Genomic DNA, 21,037 nt, shown 5'->3' on the forward strand with positions numbered 1-21,037 from the left:
GCTGCAGATGCAGATGCAGATGCACAACTTGCAGCTTGCCACTCGCAGCTGACACCTTGCAACGCTCACAGCTCACACCTTGCAACGCTCACAGCTCGTTCAAGTTGCGTTTCAGTTGCTTTTGTTTAAGTTGTGCGCGCACAGGAATAAATGAAGGTATCAAATTAAAATAAGCTCCACCAGGTGTGCAGACAAAACATCACACACCAAGTGCCTGCACCTCTCCCTCTCTCACTCTCACCCTCTCACTTTCTCCCTCGCTCTCTCTCTCTCTTTCTGTCACTGTGCTTAAGCCCGCTACTGCAGCTCTTTCGATTCCACTTGGCCTTTGTCTAAGGCAAACAAATGCCAGCTAAAATACTTGCGCTGCTGCTTATGCCTGCGCTGCCAAAAATTTCAACATTATTGTTCACTCGCTTGGCATTAATTTTATTTGTTTGCCAACGCCAAAGGCAGACGCTTAATTTTCCTTTCTTGCTCTCCTCATTTACATTACCTGAGTCTGAGCCTGAGCCTGAGCCTGAGCAGCAATGGTTGACAGCCTCTGCCAGCTGAACTCGAATATGCATATTGAAGAGCTCAACTTATTATTTTTTGCTATCATATAAATGAGATGCGAACTATATAAATTTATTTCTTTTTTTTTTTTTTTTTTGATAATACAATGCAATATATGTAGGTTGTTATATAAACTTATTCTATTGTCCTTAAGTTTATTATTAAAAGTCAATTGAATACTTGCAATAATAATATATTTAAAGTTATTCATATTCATATATAATATCTTATAATTAATAATTCTATAATTAAATATAATAATATATGCAGAAAACAATTTTTCTTATTCAATTTTATTTTTTGATTGAATGCAAATAATTCTTGTATAGGATTGTATTTTAAAATTAAATGAAATAATTTTATTTCACACCCTAATGAAGATATTTTGGATACGGGAATATTTTAAATTCAAGCTCATACAATTTGGGTATCGATTTCATTTTTGATATTGCCATACAATTGATAAATGCATACCAGAATTATATTCCTTATTTGATTTTTCTATGATATTGATTGAACTTATTTTTAATTTTAATTATGACAATGTGTTTAATTACATTTCAAATGCCCGTCAATTTATCATGCACTTGTTCCCACAATAGAAATCGCAGCGCCCGAGGTTTTGTTAGTGCCATTGACACTACATGGAGGCGGCATATGTGGCCAGTTTTGGGGAGGGCTGGGCGAGCCCTGGCAAAAACGAGGCGAGTCACTCTAAATGAATGTGAATGTGTGAGCTGTGTGACAGACTGGCAAACAGACTGCGCCTCCGCTGATGTCCAGCTGCACTCGCTCTCTGACTGCCAGCCGGAGAGAGGCCATGACAATGGGCATAGGTGACCCGACAGTGCAAGCGACGCAGCGAGTCAACAACTAAGCGCAGACTAACTAAAGGAAAAAAATGGAAGAGGCTCTGCTCGGTCAGCATCGCTCGACCCAGTTCGAGCCACATCAGCCTCTGTCCCTTTGTCGACGTTGCCCGCTGCACTTGTCGCATAATCCACACAATTTTTTCAACACTCTCGCAGCTGCTGCGGCCACTGCTGCTGCTGCTGCTGTTGATGTTGCAGTGGCCTGATATCAACACGGATCAAAGCGGCCATCTTTCTTGCACCAACACAATGGCCGCTTCCTGTTGTTGTCGTCGGCTGTTGTTGCTGTACTTTACAACAATGCGACATCAAGCAGCGAACGCGTAAAGCTTATCATCAACGCATGGCCAGCTGAGCAGCAGCAGCAGCAGCAGCAGCAACAACAACAACAGCAACGGCAACAGCAGCAACAATCAACAACAGCATTTCGTGCTGTTGACACTTTGGATTCGAGAATTTATGCAACTTAAAAGCGGTCAAGTTACGAATTTATGCATGGCACCATCCACAAGCACACACAGACAGTCAAACACACACTCACACACACACACACACATGCACGCACAGCTGGTGGGCGCAGACATATAAATATATGTTTGCTTGCAGACTTTTTCGTTCATGTTGTTGTTGCTGATGCATAAATTGAGCAGCGCTCCGCCTCCTGCTCCACCTCCTGCTCCACCTCCAGCTCCTGCTTCCAGCTCTGGCAGCGCAATCGGTGCTGCAATTGCTTGCCTGACACTTGCTGCTTACAGACGTTTAACTCGCCCCTTGATTCTCTGCCAGTGACGCTTTTAATTTTTATTTTTATTTAAATTTTTTTAAATATATAATCGCCGGATTTGGCCCTTCCTGCATGTTTTCCTTTTGTTTTTATTTTAATTTTATTTTATATATTTTTATATATATATACATGCAATTCTTTTTTTGTTCCATAAGAGCTGTCTGCTATTGAAGCTATTTGTTTTTGTTGGTGCGCATAAATTGGCAAGTTAACGAATAAGAAGAAAAAAGCCGCTCATAAAGCCATACATTTAACAATGGACAGCCATCGCTGGGGATTTGTATACAAAAACGTTCCAATTTAACTGAAAACAAAATAAAATACTTTAAGTCTTTGCTGAATTGCTTTCGATACGTGCAAACCATACGAGAATTTGCATAAATTTCACAAGACAATTGAAAAAAATTCTGTTTAATTATAAGAATTGATGTGGATAATAAATATACATATAAATAAATATATAATAGGTATAATAAAATAATATAATGTTATTAAATAATAAATATATAATATACATATATAATAATATATTAAAATAATATAAAGCATACTTAATCATTCCGCATTACCAAAGTAAAATAATCATAATTTTTATATACTTTTTTATACTTTTATAGTTATTTTAAAAAGTCAGTTCTTCTATTCATCTAGCCATACGCTAAGCCCAACCATAATCTCCCATAATCCAGAAGCGAAAAAACTTTTTAGAAATGCAAAGCTAGCCTCTTCATTGCCTCCGTTTAGGTTTTAATATTTCAGCGCTGCGCGTTAACGCTTTAAATGGGAAAACTAATATTTTAACGGGAAATTAAACAACAATTTGAGTTGCTAGCCCCAATTACCTGGCAAGCGCTGTTGGGCAGAGCCCTTTAAGCAGTTTCTCCTCTTTGCAGACATCCGTCCGCACACACTTTTGGCGCATTGTGCACCTTAACCAACACCAAAAAGCTTTCAGCTGGCCGCAAAGAACGCCAAGAACTAGGCCAGCAGCCGGGGCTTTCGAGCAGGGCGTGCGGCGTTGGGCTGACGTGCGGTCTCATCAACATGGCCCACCATACTAACTCGCCATTCGCCCCCAATTCACACACAAAGAAACGAAACCACCCTCGCTGACCAGGCTGATCTCACGGAGTCAGGGTAGAGCCGGGTCCGCTTGCCGCTGTTCGCGGCGTCTAAGTGCAGCGCATTGCGCGCATTACATAATAAATTCTCAGCTTATTTGCATAGTTTTGCGGTTGTGAGCAATGTCCAGGCGAAGTTAATGGAATTTCGTAATAAATTTCGCAACGAGTTGCTTAAACAGACTTTAACAGCTCATTGCAGTTGGCGCTGAGAACTGTGCTACACTTTTTATAGCCCACAGAGCTTAGCTGCACGAGGGGAAGCACTGCAATTACAACAAGTGCCAAATGCACATCAACAACAGTTAAGCACCCGGACAATAACAAAAGCATCAGCAGCAGCAGCAGCAGCAGCATCTAAAACGGGAGAACTGGAATTGGAGCTGCAGCTGAAACAGAAGGTGGAGCCAAAGAAATGCGCCGCTGTCGACTTTTCAACAACTGTCGTCGACTGGCGGCTGTCGCCGGAAGTGCAAAGTTGCAGTCAGCCAGAGGCAGTGGCAGAGGCAGCGGCAGCGACAGAGGCAGCGACAGCGGAAACAGCAGCGCAGTAAAAGTCGCACTACTTCTGTGGTTGTCAGTTGTTTTAACAGCTTAGCCATCCACTTGCTAACCCCACCCCACACAGCCGAACACCCCCGCCCTCAACCTCACCCCCAGCCCTACCCCTCGCATTGCTGCGGAAATGTGCTGTCAATTTACGCGACGTCAACTTTTAAGTTCTGCCCTTTCGTTTGATTTGCACTTTAGTCTTAAGTCTGTGGCGTGTGCTCTGTAATTGCCGTGTAACGGTGAAATTATACTCAACTCTCAGCAGGCAGCCATACGGGATTGACTCTTTGTATAGATCGACGCGGCACTCTTTCTATGCCTACCAACAGCAAACTGTTAATATTGACAGCAACTGTCGGAAACTTGTGCTGCATTTTAATACCCTACACATCACTTGAAGAATTGTGCGGGAAGGGAGGGAAGGAGCGACTGAAAACTTTTGCAAATTAACTTACACACATTTTGCATTGATAAAAGTTTTGCATTATGCGCGCATCGTGCGGCGTCTTTGACAGTTTTGACTGCAATTATTAATTCTTTTTGCCTTTGCGCAATTTATCAGAGCAAAAATGATATCGTAAGCAAATATTGAAATATTTGCAAGGCAAGGGAATTTCATTTGAATTTAATATTTTCTTTTCTTTTATTAATTTATTTTTATGTTTTATTTGCAAGCAGTTTTAATGTAAGCAATCAGGAAATATTTTGATTTGAGTTCCTTTAGTCTTATATGATTCGCTACTTGATTAATCTATAATATAGACATTTTATTTTAGGTAATATTAGCATTGACTATATAAACAAATTCACCCTAAACCAAGCTCCTGTAGCTTCATGGCCTTTCCTAGTATATTATTTAAACAGTCTTCTATGTTTATTCAAATTGAAGAACATTTTACTACTTTTATAGTTTGCACCTTAAGCGTATAACTTAAACTTATATTTGCCATTCACATTTTAGTTCTGTTGATTTCCTGTCACAAACTTGTTTTCTAATTCAAAATGCAGCTCTACAGCTTATGATGCCAAGCACCTGTGAGGCGCTGGCCGAGTCACTTTATGACTTTAAGAGTGCGGCCTGCCTTAGCATAAATACTTCAGAGGCAGACGGCAGGAGTCTGGAGCTTAAGATAAGGCGACTGCAGGGGCTGCAATGTGTTGACAGCGCGTGGGGAGGAAGGAGCCGACGAGCTGACCGACAGGTCTGGACAGAATTATTACTAATGTCATAGAGCGAGGCGACAAAAATATATAGTCCTTTCGTCAGGGGCCATGCACAAAGCAAAAAAGCACAAAAAGAGGAATGAAAGAATCAAAATCAGAAAAGAAAACAAAACCGTGACAGAGTGAGGCACAGGAGGGAAGCGCATCAATCACAGAAGAATTATGTTGGGGTAAACAAAAGCATTTGTCATGCAACAGCAGACAACAACAACAGCAACAACAGTGTTGGAGTTGCAAGTGCCAACGGATTGAGGACATTAGCTTGAAAAGCTGCTGGCTGAGCAGCGCTGCCCGGTTGGTTAGCTCCTGGCCAGCAGCTCTGTCAGCTGTTGGATGGCCGAAAGTTTAGCCCGCACACGCAAGCACACAAAAACCAAGCCACATAAATCTGAGCCCGGCAAAAAGGTGTGTGTCCACGCCGTAGTCTGCTCGTCTATGTGTGTGTGTGTGTGCGTGTGCGTGTGTGGCCAACTCTTGAGTAATTGCACACATTTAAAATTCTTTTCACACTTGATGCCAAAGGCAAGGCTCACTTTGCCACTTGTCCGCTGGCTCCGGCTCGTTGCAATTGAAGTTTGGGGTCAACATTCGCCAATTTCTCATCAAGTATTTATGCATAATTTTGCAAAGTGCATGCGAGTAGCTCTAACTGCCCCCCCAGGCGGGCCTTGCGATGCGATCGCTTAGCCATGCTCATATTCTGGCTAAATACTTGGCAGTAGTTATTAAATTTTATGCACTTACTTCCAGTCATTTTCTACTACACCCACATACTCTCCCTCCACACACATACGCATTGGCAACATGCTAGCTTCAAGCTTCTTGGCTACACATTTGCATTTAAATGAGTTTACCCCAAAGGCAGCGTATCGAAACTAAATATTTTCACCATGCGGCACTGGCAGCGGCAGCCAGCAGGTTATTTTTACAACTTATGCAACAATGCACACATGTACACAAATATTGTGCCACGCCACACACGAAGTTGAGCCAAGGCCCAAAGAAACATTTAGAAATTCTACTCTTGGAGGATATGCAACTGAGTTGATATTTAAACTACTTCATTTATTATGTTTTATATAAGTAAAAAAACTAAATAAATTCAAAGCAGTATTTAACAATGTTAAATGCTTCTTTAATTTACCGTTTAATATATGTAAAGGGTATTTATAAAATAAAATAGATATACACATTTTTTTTTTTTTACTATTGTATAATAAACCAAATAATAATAATAATTATAATAAATATTGTATAATATATTATAAAAAAAAATAATAATAATAATTTTTTAATTTAAAAAAATATTATACATTTTTTATATTTTATTGAACAAATTTTCTTCTATTGCAACTTACGTAATATTTATCTAAAATCAAAAGAATACATTAATTGGCAAAATTAATTAATATAAATTATTGATTTCCTTATTTTAAAGTTTTTCTATGTATAAATACCTTTTCATAGTTTATAAGATCCCTGTATGTCATTGTAATGAATAAAACTTTTAGATCTTAGACACCCACAGAAACTCGAAGTTGCTTTTCCCCTCCCTGCACATTTTCAATATCTTTGCCTAAAATAAATCCAACTTGAAATAGATTTCTTATCTTCAACATATTCTCTAAACTATTTAAGAGTATAGATTCGTCCATATTGCCTGCTCTCTCTCTTATCGATTTCTAATCAACTTTAGCAAATAATCGTTTCATGTCATATCGAAAACTTGAATCTAACTTATTTCCATTTTCTATGGTAAGTTAAAGTGCTCAGCTGATGCTCAGAAGCTAAGAGTAGTCGATATGCTTTAAGAAGTTGTTCGCCAGCAAACAAGACCAACAGACCAGAAATGACAAAAACAACAAAACCAACAACAATAGCAGAGGCAACAAAACAACAAGCAGAGTAATATCTACAAATAGAACAAAGTGACCAAAAATGTTTTGCAATTTGTTGCTTATTTTCTTATATTTTTATAATATTTTACTAAATTACTTACACAATTTTTGGAGCGCAGCTGTTGCCAGAACAACAACAAAAACAACAACCACACCAACAAAAGGGCAACAACAAGGACAACACAAATATTTGGAATGCATACAAATGCAAGCGGAGAGCGGGATATCTACTGAACAACTAAGTGGCTAGCCGGCTTGAGGGTGGGCGGGGCCGAGGTCAGCAGCAGCAGCGGCGGCTGGAGTAGAAATAAGTGCAAGCTGGACAAAGTCATGGAGCAGGCTGAGCAAACTAATTGAAGCTGCCTCGGGGCGCACACGAAAAGTGTGCCAAGTTTTGAAGAGCTTGTGGCTAGGCTGCCTGCTTTAAAATAGACTCAGCTCTGCAAATGAACAAAGTCTGGCCTCAGTCAATGTGCTAAATCAACTGTCGGGCCGTTTACCCAACCAATGACCTTTTGACATGCACATGCAAGGAATACAAGAGGAACAAAAAACAAAAAAACAAGCTAAGCAATGTACTTAAGCAACCAGAACAACAATATCAACAGCAGCAACAACAACAACAATGACAGTGACAACTGGCTTAGCAATCTACTAAGCAACATACCCTGTAGATGTCACCTTAGAGGATTACAACTGACTTTCAGTTGCGTGAAAATCATTTGAAAGAAAGCTAAAACTATTTTCTTGAATGAGTAAATACTTCGACTTTTTTTATAACTCAATTATTCTCAATTAACAATTTGTAATCCCATTTTTCCTTTAATCAAAGGAAATTTTTTAAATTTTTTTTATGAAATATGCGTGGAAAATTACTTTTTAAAATTAAATATAATATTATTAATGCACTGATTAATTTTATTATATTTTATATTATGTTTTTCAAATAATATGAATCAAAAATAAATTTTTAACATTTATCATTGCACTTTTAGCTGAATTGTAATACCAAAAACGATTTAAAATATGTACTTTATATGTATATAATTAAAATATTATAAATATATATAAATATTTATTTATTTTTTTTTTTTTAATTTTAGTCGCATTTTAATACTAATAAATATTTGGTAGTTATTGTAAAAATATATGTATTTTTATTGAATTTTAATAAATTTACAAATTGTTTATTTTGTATACTTGTTTTAAGTAATATTTAAAAATCCTTAAAATTGAATAAACATTTTATTTATTTAAAAATTGTGTTATAATTTTTTTTATTTATTTATTAATATATATAAAAAGACGATCATCCATTCAAAAAAATTATTAATAAAATATTAATATATTAAAGACTAATCTACCATTTAAAAAGAGAAAAAAAAATGATTTGCCACTCTTAAAATTCAACAGAAAATATTTACAAATAAAAACCTTAAAACATTTTATTTTATAATTAAGGAAAATATAGCACTTGTCCTAGTCTATGCTGCCTTGTCTTGTGTGGCGACAACGACTTAACTACATAAACGTCGCCTACCCGATCTTCAGTTGCCCTCTCCCCTCTCAGCAGCTCTCCATTCATTTGCCGGCGACTGGGGGCACTTTTTGCACAGCGTTGATTTCCGTTGCTGTATGTAAAAGTGCAACTTGAGGCGCACTTGCAGTCAAGTGTGTGTGTGTTGAGTTGTGTGCGTGTGTGTGTGTGTGTGAGTGTCGTCGACTGGCTGCAAGTGGTTAGAAAACTAAACTGTTGCCATGTGACAAGTGGCAGCTTGACGACTACCATAGGAATGAAGGAGATGCCGACGACAGAGAGACGAGGGGGCGAGGGGACGAGAGGACGAGAGGACATCAACGTCAGCATCAATGACGCTTGGCGCGCACTTTACAACAAACAAAACGAGGCAGCTGGAGCTGCACCTGCTGCGATACAACTGAGAAGCCAGATGATGATGATGCTGATGATGATGGGAACGGCGATGACTTTGGCCTGCTGTTGTTTTAGTTAAAAACTCTAGAGCACACTCAAAATTGCCACAAAAGGCAGCGGCAGCAGCAACAGCAGCGGCAACAACAGACGCCCATTTAAGCACTCAAGTAATGAGTCGTCTCGCCTGCAAGTGCAGTCAAAAGGGTTAAGTACAGGAATTTAAGGGACACACGCTCACACATGCGTGAACAGCAGCTGCAACAATGTCTATTGAACCTCGTGTGTCGGGGTTAAAGTTGAAGCTGCTAAGCTCGATACAAACACACACATAACACAATCACTTGAATCGCACAATACGTGGAAAAATCATTTAACACCGAAATCGGATTATGAGTTTGATATGTGAGGGGCCAAGGCGATATAGTATATAAGACGCTTCAGCAGATTGTCAATGCCTGGCCACCAGGCAACGGCCAACAAGCAACAAGCGACAAGCGACGAGGAAGGGGCAGCGGGCCACGGGCAACGGGCAACAGGCGATGGCAAGCAACAATTGAAAATCATTTGAAACCTTTCAAATGCCGCACAAAAGAAATTGATTTCATTTCAATACTCGCCCCATGCCAGAAGATTTGATTTAAATTTACACGCTGCTCTCTCGCTCTCCCTCCCTCTCTCTCTCTCCGTCCTATCCTACTCTTTCTTTCAAGTCGGGCAGCTGCCGGCCATCGCTCGACGAGAATAAAATTCTGTTCGAACGGGAGCAAATGGTAGGGGAGGGGCAGCGGGGGCAGCAGCTGGCGCTACTGGTGTCCATTGCAGCTGTCTGTTGCATTTGCCGGTCAAAGTGAGAGATGCATAAAAGATATGACTTGAAGAAATTCAATAATGTAGGCAGGCGAGCAGTCAGCAAGCGAATTGGAGCGCATTTAATCCCAGCGCCTGAAAGTAGGCAACGCAAATAAAGCGCACAAAGTGTTGAAGGATGCAATTATTTGTGCGAAGCAGGATGGCAAGAAATTACGTGCAAGCAATTCGCATCTAATACAGTTGAGCATGCACTTTCTCGAATCAGTTATAATTTAGTAGGCAAGCAAACAATGAGGCCAAATGCTGGACAGCAGCTTAAACTCAAATATGACTCGAAATAATTTGTTAGGCAACTGTAAACCTATCAGTTGATCAATAAATCATTCAGGCGCTCTTCCAAATTACAACTAAGCCCTCTTTAACCTGGACGCCATTCATAAAACGAGCCTCAACTTGAAGGGTCGACTGGCCTGTTTAAGTAACCGTGAGAAAAAGTTTTTGATGGGCATATGAGAGCGGCGTGTGTGTGCGGTGGGAGTGGCAGCTGCCACACCTTCTTGGTGACCCTTCAGCTAGTTAGCTTCCAGGACATTAGGCTTCCAAAGGAGCTTAACAAATTTGAGCACGCCGTACAGCATCCCTTTCCGACTAATTCAATTAGCAGTAAATCTTTGCAAATAGGCAACTGCTGGACACCTCAACACGGACACGGACACGGACACGGACACCGGCACGGACAGACTTTTTTAATATAAATTATGCGAAGCCGTGTGCCGAAAACGGCTTGGCTAGTTAATAGTAGTAGTTGTTCCGTTTGGCAACAAAAGGCTTAGCGGCGCCCAGCCGTGGGTGGATTTATCTATTCTATTTTGTAATTTTTAATTTCGCAACTAATGCGATTATTCACGGCTGACGGCGCACGCTGGCAATAAAAATGACCAACGTGTAAGCCACGTTTAACACTCGGTTTATTTTTAGTTAACGGACAACCGAAAACCAAAAAGAAAAAAGGATGAGAAATAGTAAAACTTGACAAAAATGCGAAACGAAGCAAATATCCTGTAAACTAATTTTGACTTTTTATAGCAGATAGATGATATTTTTGATCTATATTCAAATACATAGATTCGCGTACTTCGCTTTATTCCTCAGCATTTATTTGTTTTATTTTAGCATAATTAGTATTGGGAATTTATTTTGAGTTTGTTATCGTTAAAATATATACTAAATGATTATAAAGTCAAAAATGAAAATATTCACTAAAACATGGAAATTTCCTTAGTTAATCTTAGCTTTACTAAAAATTTAACAGGCTTCATGATTTTATTTCCCAATATTATGTAGCCATATATCAAGAGCCCATATTTAAAAAATTAATATCTGAATTTTTAAAAACCTATGAATGCCAAATAGTTAATAGTTCATTATAAATACATTATATAGATAACATTTTATAGATAGATACAGATAACATTATATAAATATTCCATTTAGAACAAACTTAATTTTTAAGTTTTTATTAACACAAAATATGTTGTTTTTTTTTCAGCCATTTCATATATTATTTATAGTAGAGAACAAATAAGAACTTGATTTATAATTATTTTAATTTATTTTGTTTTATAAATACTATGAAGTACATACATTCACACATACCCCACTTGGCCGTTACAAGCAATATAGGGTATTCAAAGCAAACAAAACTAAAACTCTTCACTCACAAAGCGCTTAGCTGAAAATTTAAGCCTTATAGTTGCAAGCCGAAATATAATGGAGCGCATAGAAGAAGTTAACTGAAGAAGAGAGCAGCGGGTATGCTCTAAAGCTCGTTAAGCTTGTCAAAACTTTTCTAACATAAAACAGTATCAAAGAACAATAGTTTAGGTTTACAAAAATCCAAATTTATTACAGAAATAAGCACATGATGTTTACTTGATAATTAAATTAAATTTTATAGTGCATATACTCTCAAAATGAATAAATCAAATGAATAAATAAATATTAATTATTAAAAAATTATACATAAATTGTTAAATATACGGTTATTCAATAAAGTTGTTTAGAGCACCCCAAGATACCCTCATGAGGAGTTTTAGAACTAAGCGAAAAATTGTCACAAAATGCAGCCAGGCGTACAAATCGCACTGAAAGTTAAAAATGACCAAAGTCCGCACCGGACATAGCTCTTAGCTCGGGTCTCGCTCTGACACCCGCCGCCGCCCTGGGCAAGCTCCCAGCCAAGTCAGCTAGCTGCTGGTCAGCCCGCAGCCCACAACTTAAAGCGTGCCCATTGGCAGTTATGAACGCTTAGAGAAGCGACCAGCACTTGACATTTAATTAAAAATTTCGCAATTACTGCGAACTCAAAGCGAACGACTCCTGCTCAGCGGCTCAGCGCGAACCTCAAGCTGTTAGGGAAACGGCGACTGTTTATTTTGATGCACAACAAAATGCTAGGGATTTTAGCCTACTTGGCAGCTGATCCGGCCGACACGACACTAATTGCTCCATCCAAGCTGCTAAGTGACCCGAGCAGCCATTGTTCAGCCTGAAATCCCAGTGTCTGGCTGTTCGGCAATCGGCATTTTGGCAATTAATTAGTCTCAGTTTCCCTGGCTGACTGCAATGCTGCAACAACTGTCTCTCTCTCTCTCTCTCTCTCTCTCTCTCTCTCTTTGCTTCTCTCTCTCCCTCTTCCTGTGTGCACCGCCTTTACACATGTCCCGCAATGTCTTTGGGAATTCCTTTGTATGCGTGCACGTGCCAACAATGTATGCATATTTTGTGGGCGTTTTGTTGTGCGACTGTGGGCGTGGCATCAAAGTGCATGCAAAATACGTGCCATGCATGCCCGACTCGCGTGCTATTTATTTTTATTACGCAAAGCATCCAAAGTTTTACACATTACTTTTATTCTGTGCATAGCAAGTCTCTGTCTTCTTCTTCTTCTTCTTCTTTTTTTTATTCTTCCCCTTTTTTTAGTGCTGCATAGAGTTGAAAATCGCATAGGTGGCACCCAAGCGACAAGCTGCTTGAAGAGCTGCAGCTACCGGTTACAGCTGCCGGCTCACAGTTTCCCAGTTTCCCAGCTTCCCACTTTCCACTTCCATCCCTGACATGTTTAATAAATGGCAAGAGATGTCAGGAGGCCACATTGTTTGTGTTGCTTAACCTTCAAGAAACTGACTGCAAAACTTTACCACTCTCCCTCTCTCTCTCTATCTCCCTTCCCATTGATGTTATAATCTATGAAATATGAGTTCAAGCTTTGCAAAGCAATGTAGCAAATATGCATCTACTTGTATGTGGGTGTGTGTGTGTGTGTGTGTGTGTGTGTGCATTGTAACAGGTATGTGGATGAACTTTCAATGGGGTTTTATATAAATTGTTCTTCCACACTGGCAGCATATGTTAGAGTTTCACTTAACTGCATCAATTTACAAATAGCAGCCACTGTTGTTATAAATCGAAGTATTCGGATTTACATTTGATTTCTTTGCATTCAAAGTGCAGGTAAACAGCTTTAGTCTAATTTCTTAATTTCATTTGCGCTTTTCTAATTTCGAATTCCATAATTTTTACAATTTAAGTTTTACTTTGATGCGAAATCATTTCACATTGGGTTGATTCATTTTTCATTTTATTTATTTTATTTACTTTTAATTTCTTGTGGTTCATGAGACTCAACATCTAATAAAATTTAATGCTATAAAAAATTTAATAAAAATATATATGGAACTATAGTATATATATTTTATATACACGTAAATATATAATTTAAAATTTATAAAATAATATCTAATAATATTTTATTTTATTTTATATATATATATATATCTATTTTTTTTTTTTTTTTTTCTGGGTGAGGTACTCCTCCGTTTGCTACCCTTCAGCAAAACTCCATATAGTTTATATTTGTATATAATTCCCATATAGAGAGCATTCCAGATCCTCCATAACCCCCTTCGATATTCTGTTGACTTTACTACAAAATATTCGCCAATTGTGCGGCATTGCTGGCTATGAAAATAAATTATGCATCGAGCTCAACGAGCCATGCACGCGGCAGCTTCACAGGGCTAATTAGCCACTGGCGTGGCCAAAAACGAGGAGCCCTAATCAAATTATGACAAAATGCTCTGCATGGAAATTCTGTTACAAATCAAAAATTGATAAAGAAAAAAAATGGTTGGCGCAATTAAAAAGGTCGTAGGTGGAGTGACAAAGTGGCAAGTGGGCGTGGCAATGAGAAGCGTGTAGAGATAGCCATAGTTTAGCACCTAGCGATGGCTATAAAAATGTGCAATTTTCACAACACATATTTCCCTTTTGGCAACCAGCCAAACAATGAACAGAGAGCAGAAAGCAAAACAAAAAACTGTTATAGAGAAACCAAATAGGAAGGCAAAAAATTTGCAGGCCGTAAATAACCGGGGAAGCCAAGTAAACAGCGACTGGCAGCCGCAAAAGCCAAAACTCACTGCGAATGCGAATATTCTTGGAATTTTCATTTGTTGTAGCGCGTTTCGCTTTGCTGAGAAAAGGGCTGCCCAGGGGCAGGAAGGGAGGGCGTGGCAGAGCGAGGGGTGCTCGGCTGGTGTTGGTTACTGGTGTTGAGGTCGCATAGTTAGAAATGTCCCATCCGATGCTGTCAGACCAATTTGTCGCTCTCTGTGTGTGTGTGTATGCGACAATGTGTGTGTGTGTGTGTGTGTATGCTGGGCATAATGGCCTGACTGCTACTGCTGCATTGTCGCTTCATTTTTGCAGCAAAGTGTGGCAAAATATGTTGACAGGAAATGTTATGCGAATTTCACTGCGTATAAAATGAAATTTACGTGAGTTTTTGGCGCGTGCTCTTCGAGCTGTTGTTGTTGTTTTAGTTATTGTGATTCAGGTTTGCATTTTGATAATAGAAGTTGAGTGTGTAGACTTTAATACAACAAAAATTAGACTGCTGTGTAAGCTGCTCACCTGTTATCTAACAGAGGTTTTCGGCATAGTCAAAAAGCACAAATTCTTATTAGATTTATTAAAAGTACAAAATGAAATTACATTCAAAATTAAAAAAAAAATCCCGTTAATTTGATTTCATAGAAACAATTATCATTATACAAATTGTAATTATTATCAATTGATTTCTGGGCAGATCAACGCCTAATTAAGCACGCAAACTCAACAATTTCGCTGCCTCGAAATGCTCTAGATAACTGATGAAAACTCCATAGATTAATTAATGCGAATAGAGCTTGAATAAAATGTGCATGTTGATTGCAAACATGATAAGCAAACTTTTTTAATATATTTTCATAAATAACTAACTAAAACTCGCCCGAAATCGCATATTACTGCAGTCTGCTCAGTTTTGGTGCTGAAATTAAGTAAAAATTAAATGAAACATTTGACTGCACGAAATATGCATTCCCCGTTGTAATTCCTGTTGCTTGTCTGCTGGCTTTGGCCCAGGTTAAAATAATAATAAATTATTTAAATATATTTTAAATAATAAACTTGTACGAATTTAAACAGATCTCTGCAGCGAATGAAAATGTTAATGAAATCGTTGCTAAATGCTTGGCTGTTAATAACATCGAGAGAGTTGATCATGAGGAATTCATGAACCAAAACAGATCAGAGATCGATGGGGATAATATCGATCAGAAATACTAATGCTGACTTCCTAGACTCTTATCGTGATTTGTTGATATAGCATTGATGACTCAATTTGAGAAGCAAAGCTCCACATTTATCGGTGCCATCGAGGAGTGCAAAGAAGTGCAGGATAGAGACGGAGACTCTTCCGATTAGGCGTTCAGTATGTGGACTTGCGTAGTTGATTATTTTTGAAAATAAATAAAAAATGTCACAATTCCTCTATAGCTAATTGCTAAAAATTAACAGAAATTTTAAGCTGCAGAAAAATATATAGATTTTAATTTGGTTTACTTCAATACATTTAGTTTATCGATTTTAGCAAGGTTTGCAGTGAAAAATAATAATGAATATATATTGTTACTCTGATTTCTTATATTTCACATGGTTGCATAAAATATGACTTGCCTGAAAGAGAATGAGGCGAAATTATGATAAAGCTTGCGAAATTAAAGATATATTTATTTTTGCTTATAGATTTAAATATAATCATAAACACTACACTATAAATATAATTTGTAAAATTTTTAATTGCTTAAAAATTTATGTGTACATAAAAATTAATTTTAAAAAAATTTTTCAAAATTTATATTCTTTACTTTACTTTTTTTCAATGCAAAATCATAGATTCTAACAAATTTTGTATCTAGCAGAAGTATATATGGTACAAAGCCGTGAAGTCAACTTAAAATAAATTCTGTTCAGCTAGTCAAAAGTGGACTTAAAGGCTTCAGCTAGATCAGCTAGTCAAAAGTGGACTTAAAAGCTTGTCCGCACGTCTATAGAGTCTCAATTTGAATGATGCTTGAATTTGGTTGCGGTTGATTCTAAATTTATAATTTTAATTAAATTAAATAATATTGTTTTAATTTTATCTGGTTAGTTGGAAAGTTACACGCGATCACGACGAATTCATGAATCAACAGAAATTAAGCTCAGATGCTCTAGATATAATTATAAACATATTACTAAAACCAGAGCGTGTTGATTGTAAGCAGGATAAGACAACTTTTTGAATATACAACCCATTTAAAATAGATTTAATGAGCAGCTATAAAACCCACGGCAAAATTCGTATGATTCCAGTTTACTCAGTTTCAGCGTCGCAATAAAATCAAAACTAAATACAATGTTTAATCGCACGAAGGATGCATTTGCTGCAATATCGTTTGCCCTTTTACTCGTTTGTGTGCAGGTGAAATCGATTTCTCATTATGCTAATATTTTATTAATATTTTTGACCTCTCAGAGTTTTCCTGAAGATGAAATGGATGAGATGGTAACAAAGTGTTTGGCCGACAACGATATCGAGAGAGCTGAGTATGAGACATTGCTGAGCCAAAACAACTCGGATATAGATATGGATAGCATTGATAAGAAATACAAGTGCTACTTGCACTGCATGGCCACGGAAATGCACATTCTAGACTCGAATGGACATGTGGACATTGAGCTGGTCAACGAACATGAAGAGCTCACACCGAAGGATCGCGAGGTCTTTATAGAGTGCAAGAAAATCCACGATGGGGGCGAAGACTTCTGTGAATACGCCTTCAGTATGACAATGTGCTTGTTAGAGAGTCTGGAGTCTTAAAATCAACAGAAGCTGCTTAAGTCTCTGTCTCTGCGGTTGCTGCAATAAAGATATTCATATAAACAGATTCGATATTCCGCTGGCGTGCTCCAATTATCATCTTGTTACTGTTTGATTGCTTCAGGCTGCAGAGTTTTTGCTGCTGTGTTCTTGTACAACTTCCGTCGATTTACGAAATAATAATTGCTCCATTCCCGTAACCAGCTGCAGCGAGCTGCGACGACCAAAGAAACAGGCATCGGCCACACCTCATCATGTTGTTGGAGGGGTGGGCCGGGCAGTGCGGGGCGGTGCGGGGCGGTGCAGGGGTGGCGCTGCATAGAGAAGTCGTGTAGCGTTCACAATGTGCTTCCGCCTCGCTGTTGTTTTGCATGTTGACATGGCGCGAGAAACGTGGCAGACGCGGCCGCGTTACTCATACGACGCGTGGGCGCGGGCGTGTTGACAATACATGACCATATTTTTCTTTTTCCCGCTAATGTGGCACGCCCCACACACGTAAACACACACACACATGTATGCAAAGCGCGTAAAGTTGAAATGACAATCGAAAGCCGGGCTAACAATAGCAGCCAGAGGCAAAACCGGAGCCAGTCAAGTGTGTGGGTGTTGGTGGTGGTGCTGCTGCTGCTGCAGCTGTGCGCCTTTTCTTTTCACATAACAACAACAACAGCAGCAACAATGCATCGTGACAACTTCCGCTGCATGCGCTGCTGGCATAAAGAAAAACAGCGTAAAACTGTAACGGAATTGCATTGTGAGAAGCAAAATGTTTTTTCCTGGCACACACGGCAAACAACAACTGCAACAGCAACAGCAACTGTAGCAACAACAACAGCAACAACAGACCAAGGAACGTAATACATTTGTACGGAAAAGGCCTTCGGCTGTTATCAGCAATCATCTATTATTATTTTATGACACAAATACAACGATATATATCTATATACAAATTCATGTATGTATGTATATATGTATGTGGCATGTTAATTCTAACTGTGCTGATTACTATGTGTGCATATAGTTATCGCAAATCAATTAAATCGGCACGCCAATGCAATTAATTTGATTCATACGCCCCGTGGTACGCAGGCCAATTTCATTTAATTATGCAAATCAGCCAAATGTGGCCGGCTTATTAATTTATTGCATTTGACAGTATTTTTTATTAAATATCCGCAATTAAATTTATTATCTTTAGAATGTGCAAAAACTACATTGTTAAAACAAAAAAAAAAAAAAAAACAAATAAATTAAATAAAACAAAATCATTTTATTTATAAAAATCGATTGCAATAATTTGGTTTATGTCGAGTCTCAGCAAATCATTGTTTGCCCGGCGTAATACTAATATAATCCACTCTACGATAGTTTTTGATGAAACATACCAACATTTGAAAGGCATATACACACTTGTCTTCGACCAGGCTAATCACTCGATGGCATTCCTCGATAACCTCAGCATTCTCCTCCTGCAAGTGCTCCATCTTCTTGAACACCTCGATGTCCAATTGCTCATTGGCGTCAAGGATCTCCAACTCGGCTGCCGCACAGTGCACATAGCACATGTATTTCATTTCAATATTTTCGAAATGTCCTTCAGTTTTTGCCTGATCAATCTTGGCATATAAATCCATTCTGGTTGTGTTATTTTCAGTCAGGCATTTATCTTCCACTTCTATGGGCACAAGCAAACTCTATAAGAATAATTTTAAAACAGACATTCATTTAGGTGTTGCATATTACTTACATGCCCAAAAGCCATCAGAAATGTTAGGGGTATTATAATTTTAATGTAAGACAACATTTTCGATTTGTTAATATTTCCTTTAATTTTGATTTCAGGCGCAACGCTCAACTGTTGATGCAAACTCTTGGCTTGCTTATTTATAGGCTCTGCTGCTCAGCTGCCCAGCTCTCTATGATTACAACTTCTTTTATTCGACTTAATAAGCTTGATTTCAAACAAGAGTTACACAACGTTCCCACTTCATTAGTAAACAAGTCAATTAAATCTCTTTTTGTTATCTATCTCTCCCTAAATATATTTATTTAATTCTATTCATAATTTTTAAGAATCTCTAAAGCCTAACAATGGTATTTATTTACAGAGCTAGATTTATATGATTTTAGACAAACAACAAATTTACACATAATGCAACTCATTTACTTTATATAACAATTAGAATAACAAATTCAATGCATTTCCTACCACATGATACGCTTGAGAAATTTAATATAATTTTATTTATCTTTAATATCAAGGAAACTAAAACGTAATACAGACAAAATTCAAATTGAATATAATTAATAATCCTCTTTAGTTGATTTGATGGTAAATATGTTGTTATGACCTGAAACGATTAAAGTTAAAAAGTTCAAAATTATTAAAATAATTACTAGCTTTCAATATATATATGCCATACATTTTTAATATAAATATACCATTTAAAAACACGTTTATTTAATATATTTTTAATTAGCATATATATTTAATGAACTGATTTAAACAAATATGAAAGTTATTTGATAACAAAAATTTAACATATTTTCAATTTAAATTCGATATAAAATAAGTAAGAAATAATAATAATATAAATAATTAATATTTAGTTTTAAAATGGTTTAATATTTTTGCTATATTAAATATTGTAATTATCTGCCTAAAATAATTTCTTTACAAAATAGTTAAATACTGTCTTATATAATCATATCTAGAAAAAATATAATTATATTTTGCATGCAACTCCAACCTCGAGTTGCATTGAATTACGGCTAACAGTTTGCTTCACAAACGAGAAATTAAATTCAGCCAGAAAAACATGCACTGCTCAACACACTTCAGCAACTGTCAATAAAGTACTTTGCATCTCTTGAAAAAAAAAAAGTAAAAATACTACACAAAAAGGGAGCCGAAGAAAAAGTCTTTTTGAGCAGTGTCCTCGCAGCCGAATTGAACAAGCGCCTTTGCTTATGCCACAGTTGCAGCTCGGCTGCTGCTGCTGCTGCTGCTGTTGCTGTTGCTGTAGCTGATGCTGCAGCTTCGAGTGTGCTTATCAAGAGACACATGAGGCACTGACATGCACTCAAAAGGAAAGGTAAGTGGCGCCACGAGTAAAGAGTAGCGAGGATAGACAGCACTGGCTGGAGATGACGAGGCGACCAGGCGACGAGGCGACGAGGCGACGAAGCGACGAAGCGAAGCGCGTAAGTTTGCAATTTTTCAGCTGCATTTTCTTTGGGAAACTCGCGCAAGTTCTGCATATGACTGCGGGCACGTCCCTGCTGGTGTGCGTCTCTGTGTGTGCCAGTGCATGGGTGTGGGTGTGTAAGTTGATTTATGCCATTTTGTACACATGTGCGTATCTCTGTGTGTGTGTGTGTGGGAGAGAGAGGAGGGCGAGAGGGAGGGAGGGAGTGTGTAAGTGCAAGGCTGCTGCATAAATGATTTATTGCTATTCCCGCGACAGTTTCGTTTCGCTTTCGTTTGCAACTGCTGTGTGTATGAGTGTGCATATGTTACACACACACAGACCCACACACAGCCACACACACTCGCACACAGCACTTGCAGTCTCAAAAGGCGTCTCACTTCTTGCCGTAATAAATAATTATAATTGTTTTCTTTTTTGGCTGCATCTACCCACATGCGCATTAATAAACCCTATAAATATTTAAGTTGTGTGAAAAATTGCAGTGCTGAGGTGACAGTTAATGGAAGCGCGGGTAATTGAATCTGCCAAACGGCAAATACATTGAGTACCAGCGGCAACGACAACGGCAACGACAAAGGCAACAGCAAAGGCAACAGCAAAGGCTGCAGCCAGGCAGCCAGACAACGAGACCGGCAGGCAACCAGGTGTTAACCCACGACTACACTATCCATACATGTTTGGGCCAACATTTGCATAATGTCGACAGACGCTCGATCTGCTCTGCCTGGCTCATACAAATATAATAAAAAATCTAGCAGCTAATCGAATGTCAATTGAAAGCCACATGACAAAGTGCCCTTTGTTCAGCTGCCGCTTGGATTTTA

The 21,037-nt window shown here is 38.2% G+C and overlaps 2 protein-coding genes across 2 annotated transcripts; one reads left to right on the forward strand and one right to left on the reverse strand.

The window, feature by feature from the left end:
- The first annotated feature begins 16,463 nt into the window (after positions 1–16,463).
- Positions 16,464–17,065, forward strand: LOC108620649 (Odorant-binding protein 57c). The gene is made up of 2 exons (XM_018017548.2): positions 16,464–16,599; positions 16,654–17,065. The coding sequence occupies exons 1-2, from the start codon at positions 16,534–16,536 to the stop codon at positions 16,996–16,998; spliced, it is 411 nt and encodes a 136-aa protein (XP_017873037.2). The 5' UTR covers positions 16,464–16,533; the 3' UTR covers positions 16,999–17,065.
- Positions 17,066–18,251: 1,186 nt separating this feature from the next.
- Positions 18,252–18,901, reverse strand: LOC149268610 (general odorant-binding protein 57c-like). Its single transcript, XM_089470341.1, has 2 exons — positions 18,749–18,901; positions 18,252–18,695 (listed from the first exon to the last, which is right to left on the reverse strand). Exons 1-2 carry the CDS (start codon positions 18,803–18,805, stop codon positions 18,324–18,326), a joined length of 429 nt encoding a protein of 142 aa, XP_089326467.1. The 5' UTR covers positions 18,806–18,901; the 3' UTR covers positions 18,252–18,323.
- Positions 18,902–21,037: the final 2,136 nt, after the last annotated feature.

This window comes from Drosophila arizonae, chromosome 5 (assembly GCF_054131065.1).
Source record: "Drosophila arizonae isolate 15081-1271.41 chromosome 5, UAZ_ARI_1.0, whole genome shotgun sequence".
Taxonomy (NCBI): domain Eukaryota; kingdom Metazoa; phylum Arthropoda; class Insecta; order Diptera; family Drosophilidae; genus Drosophila; species Drosophila arizonae.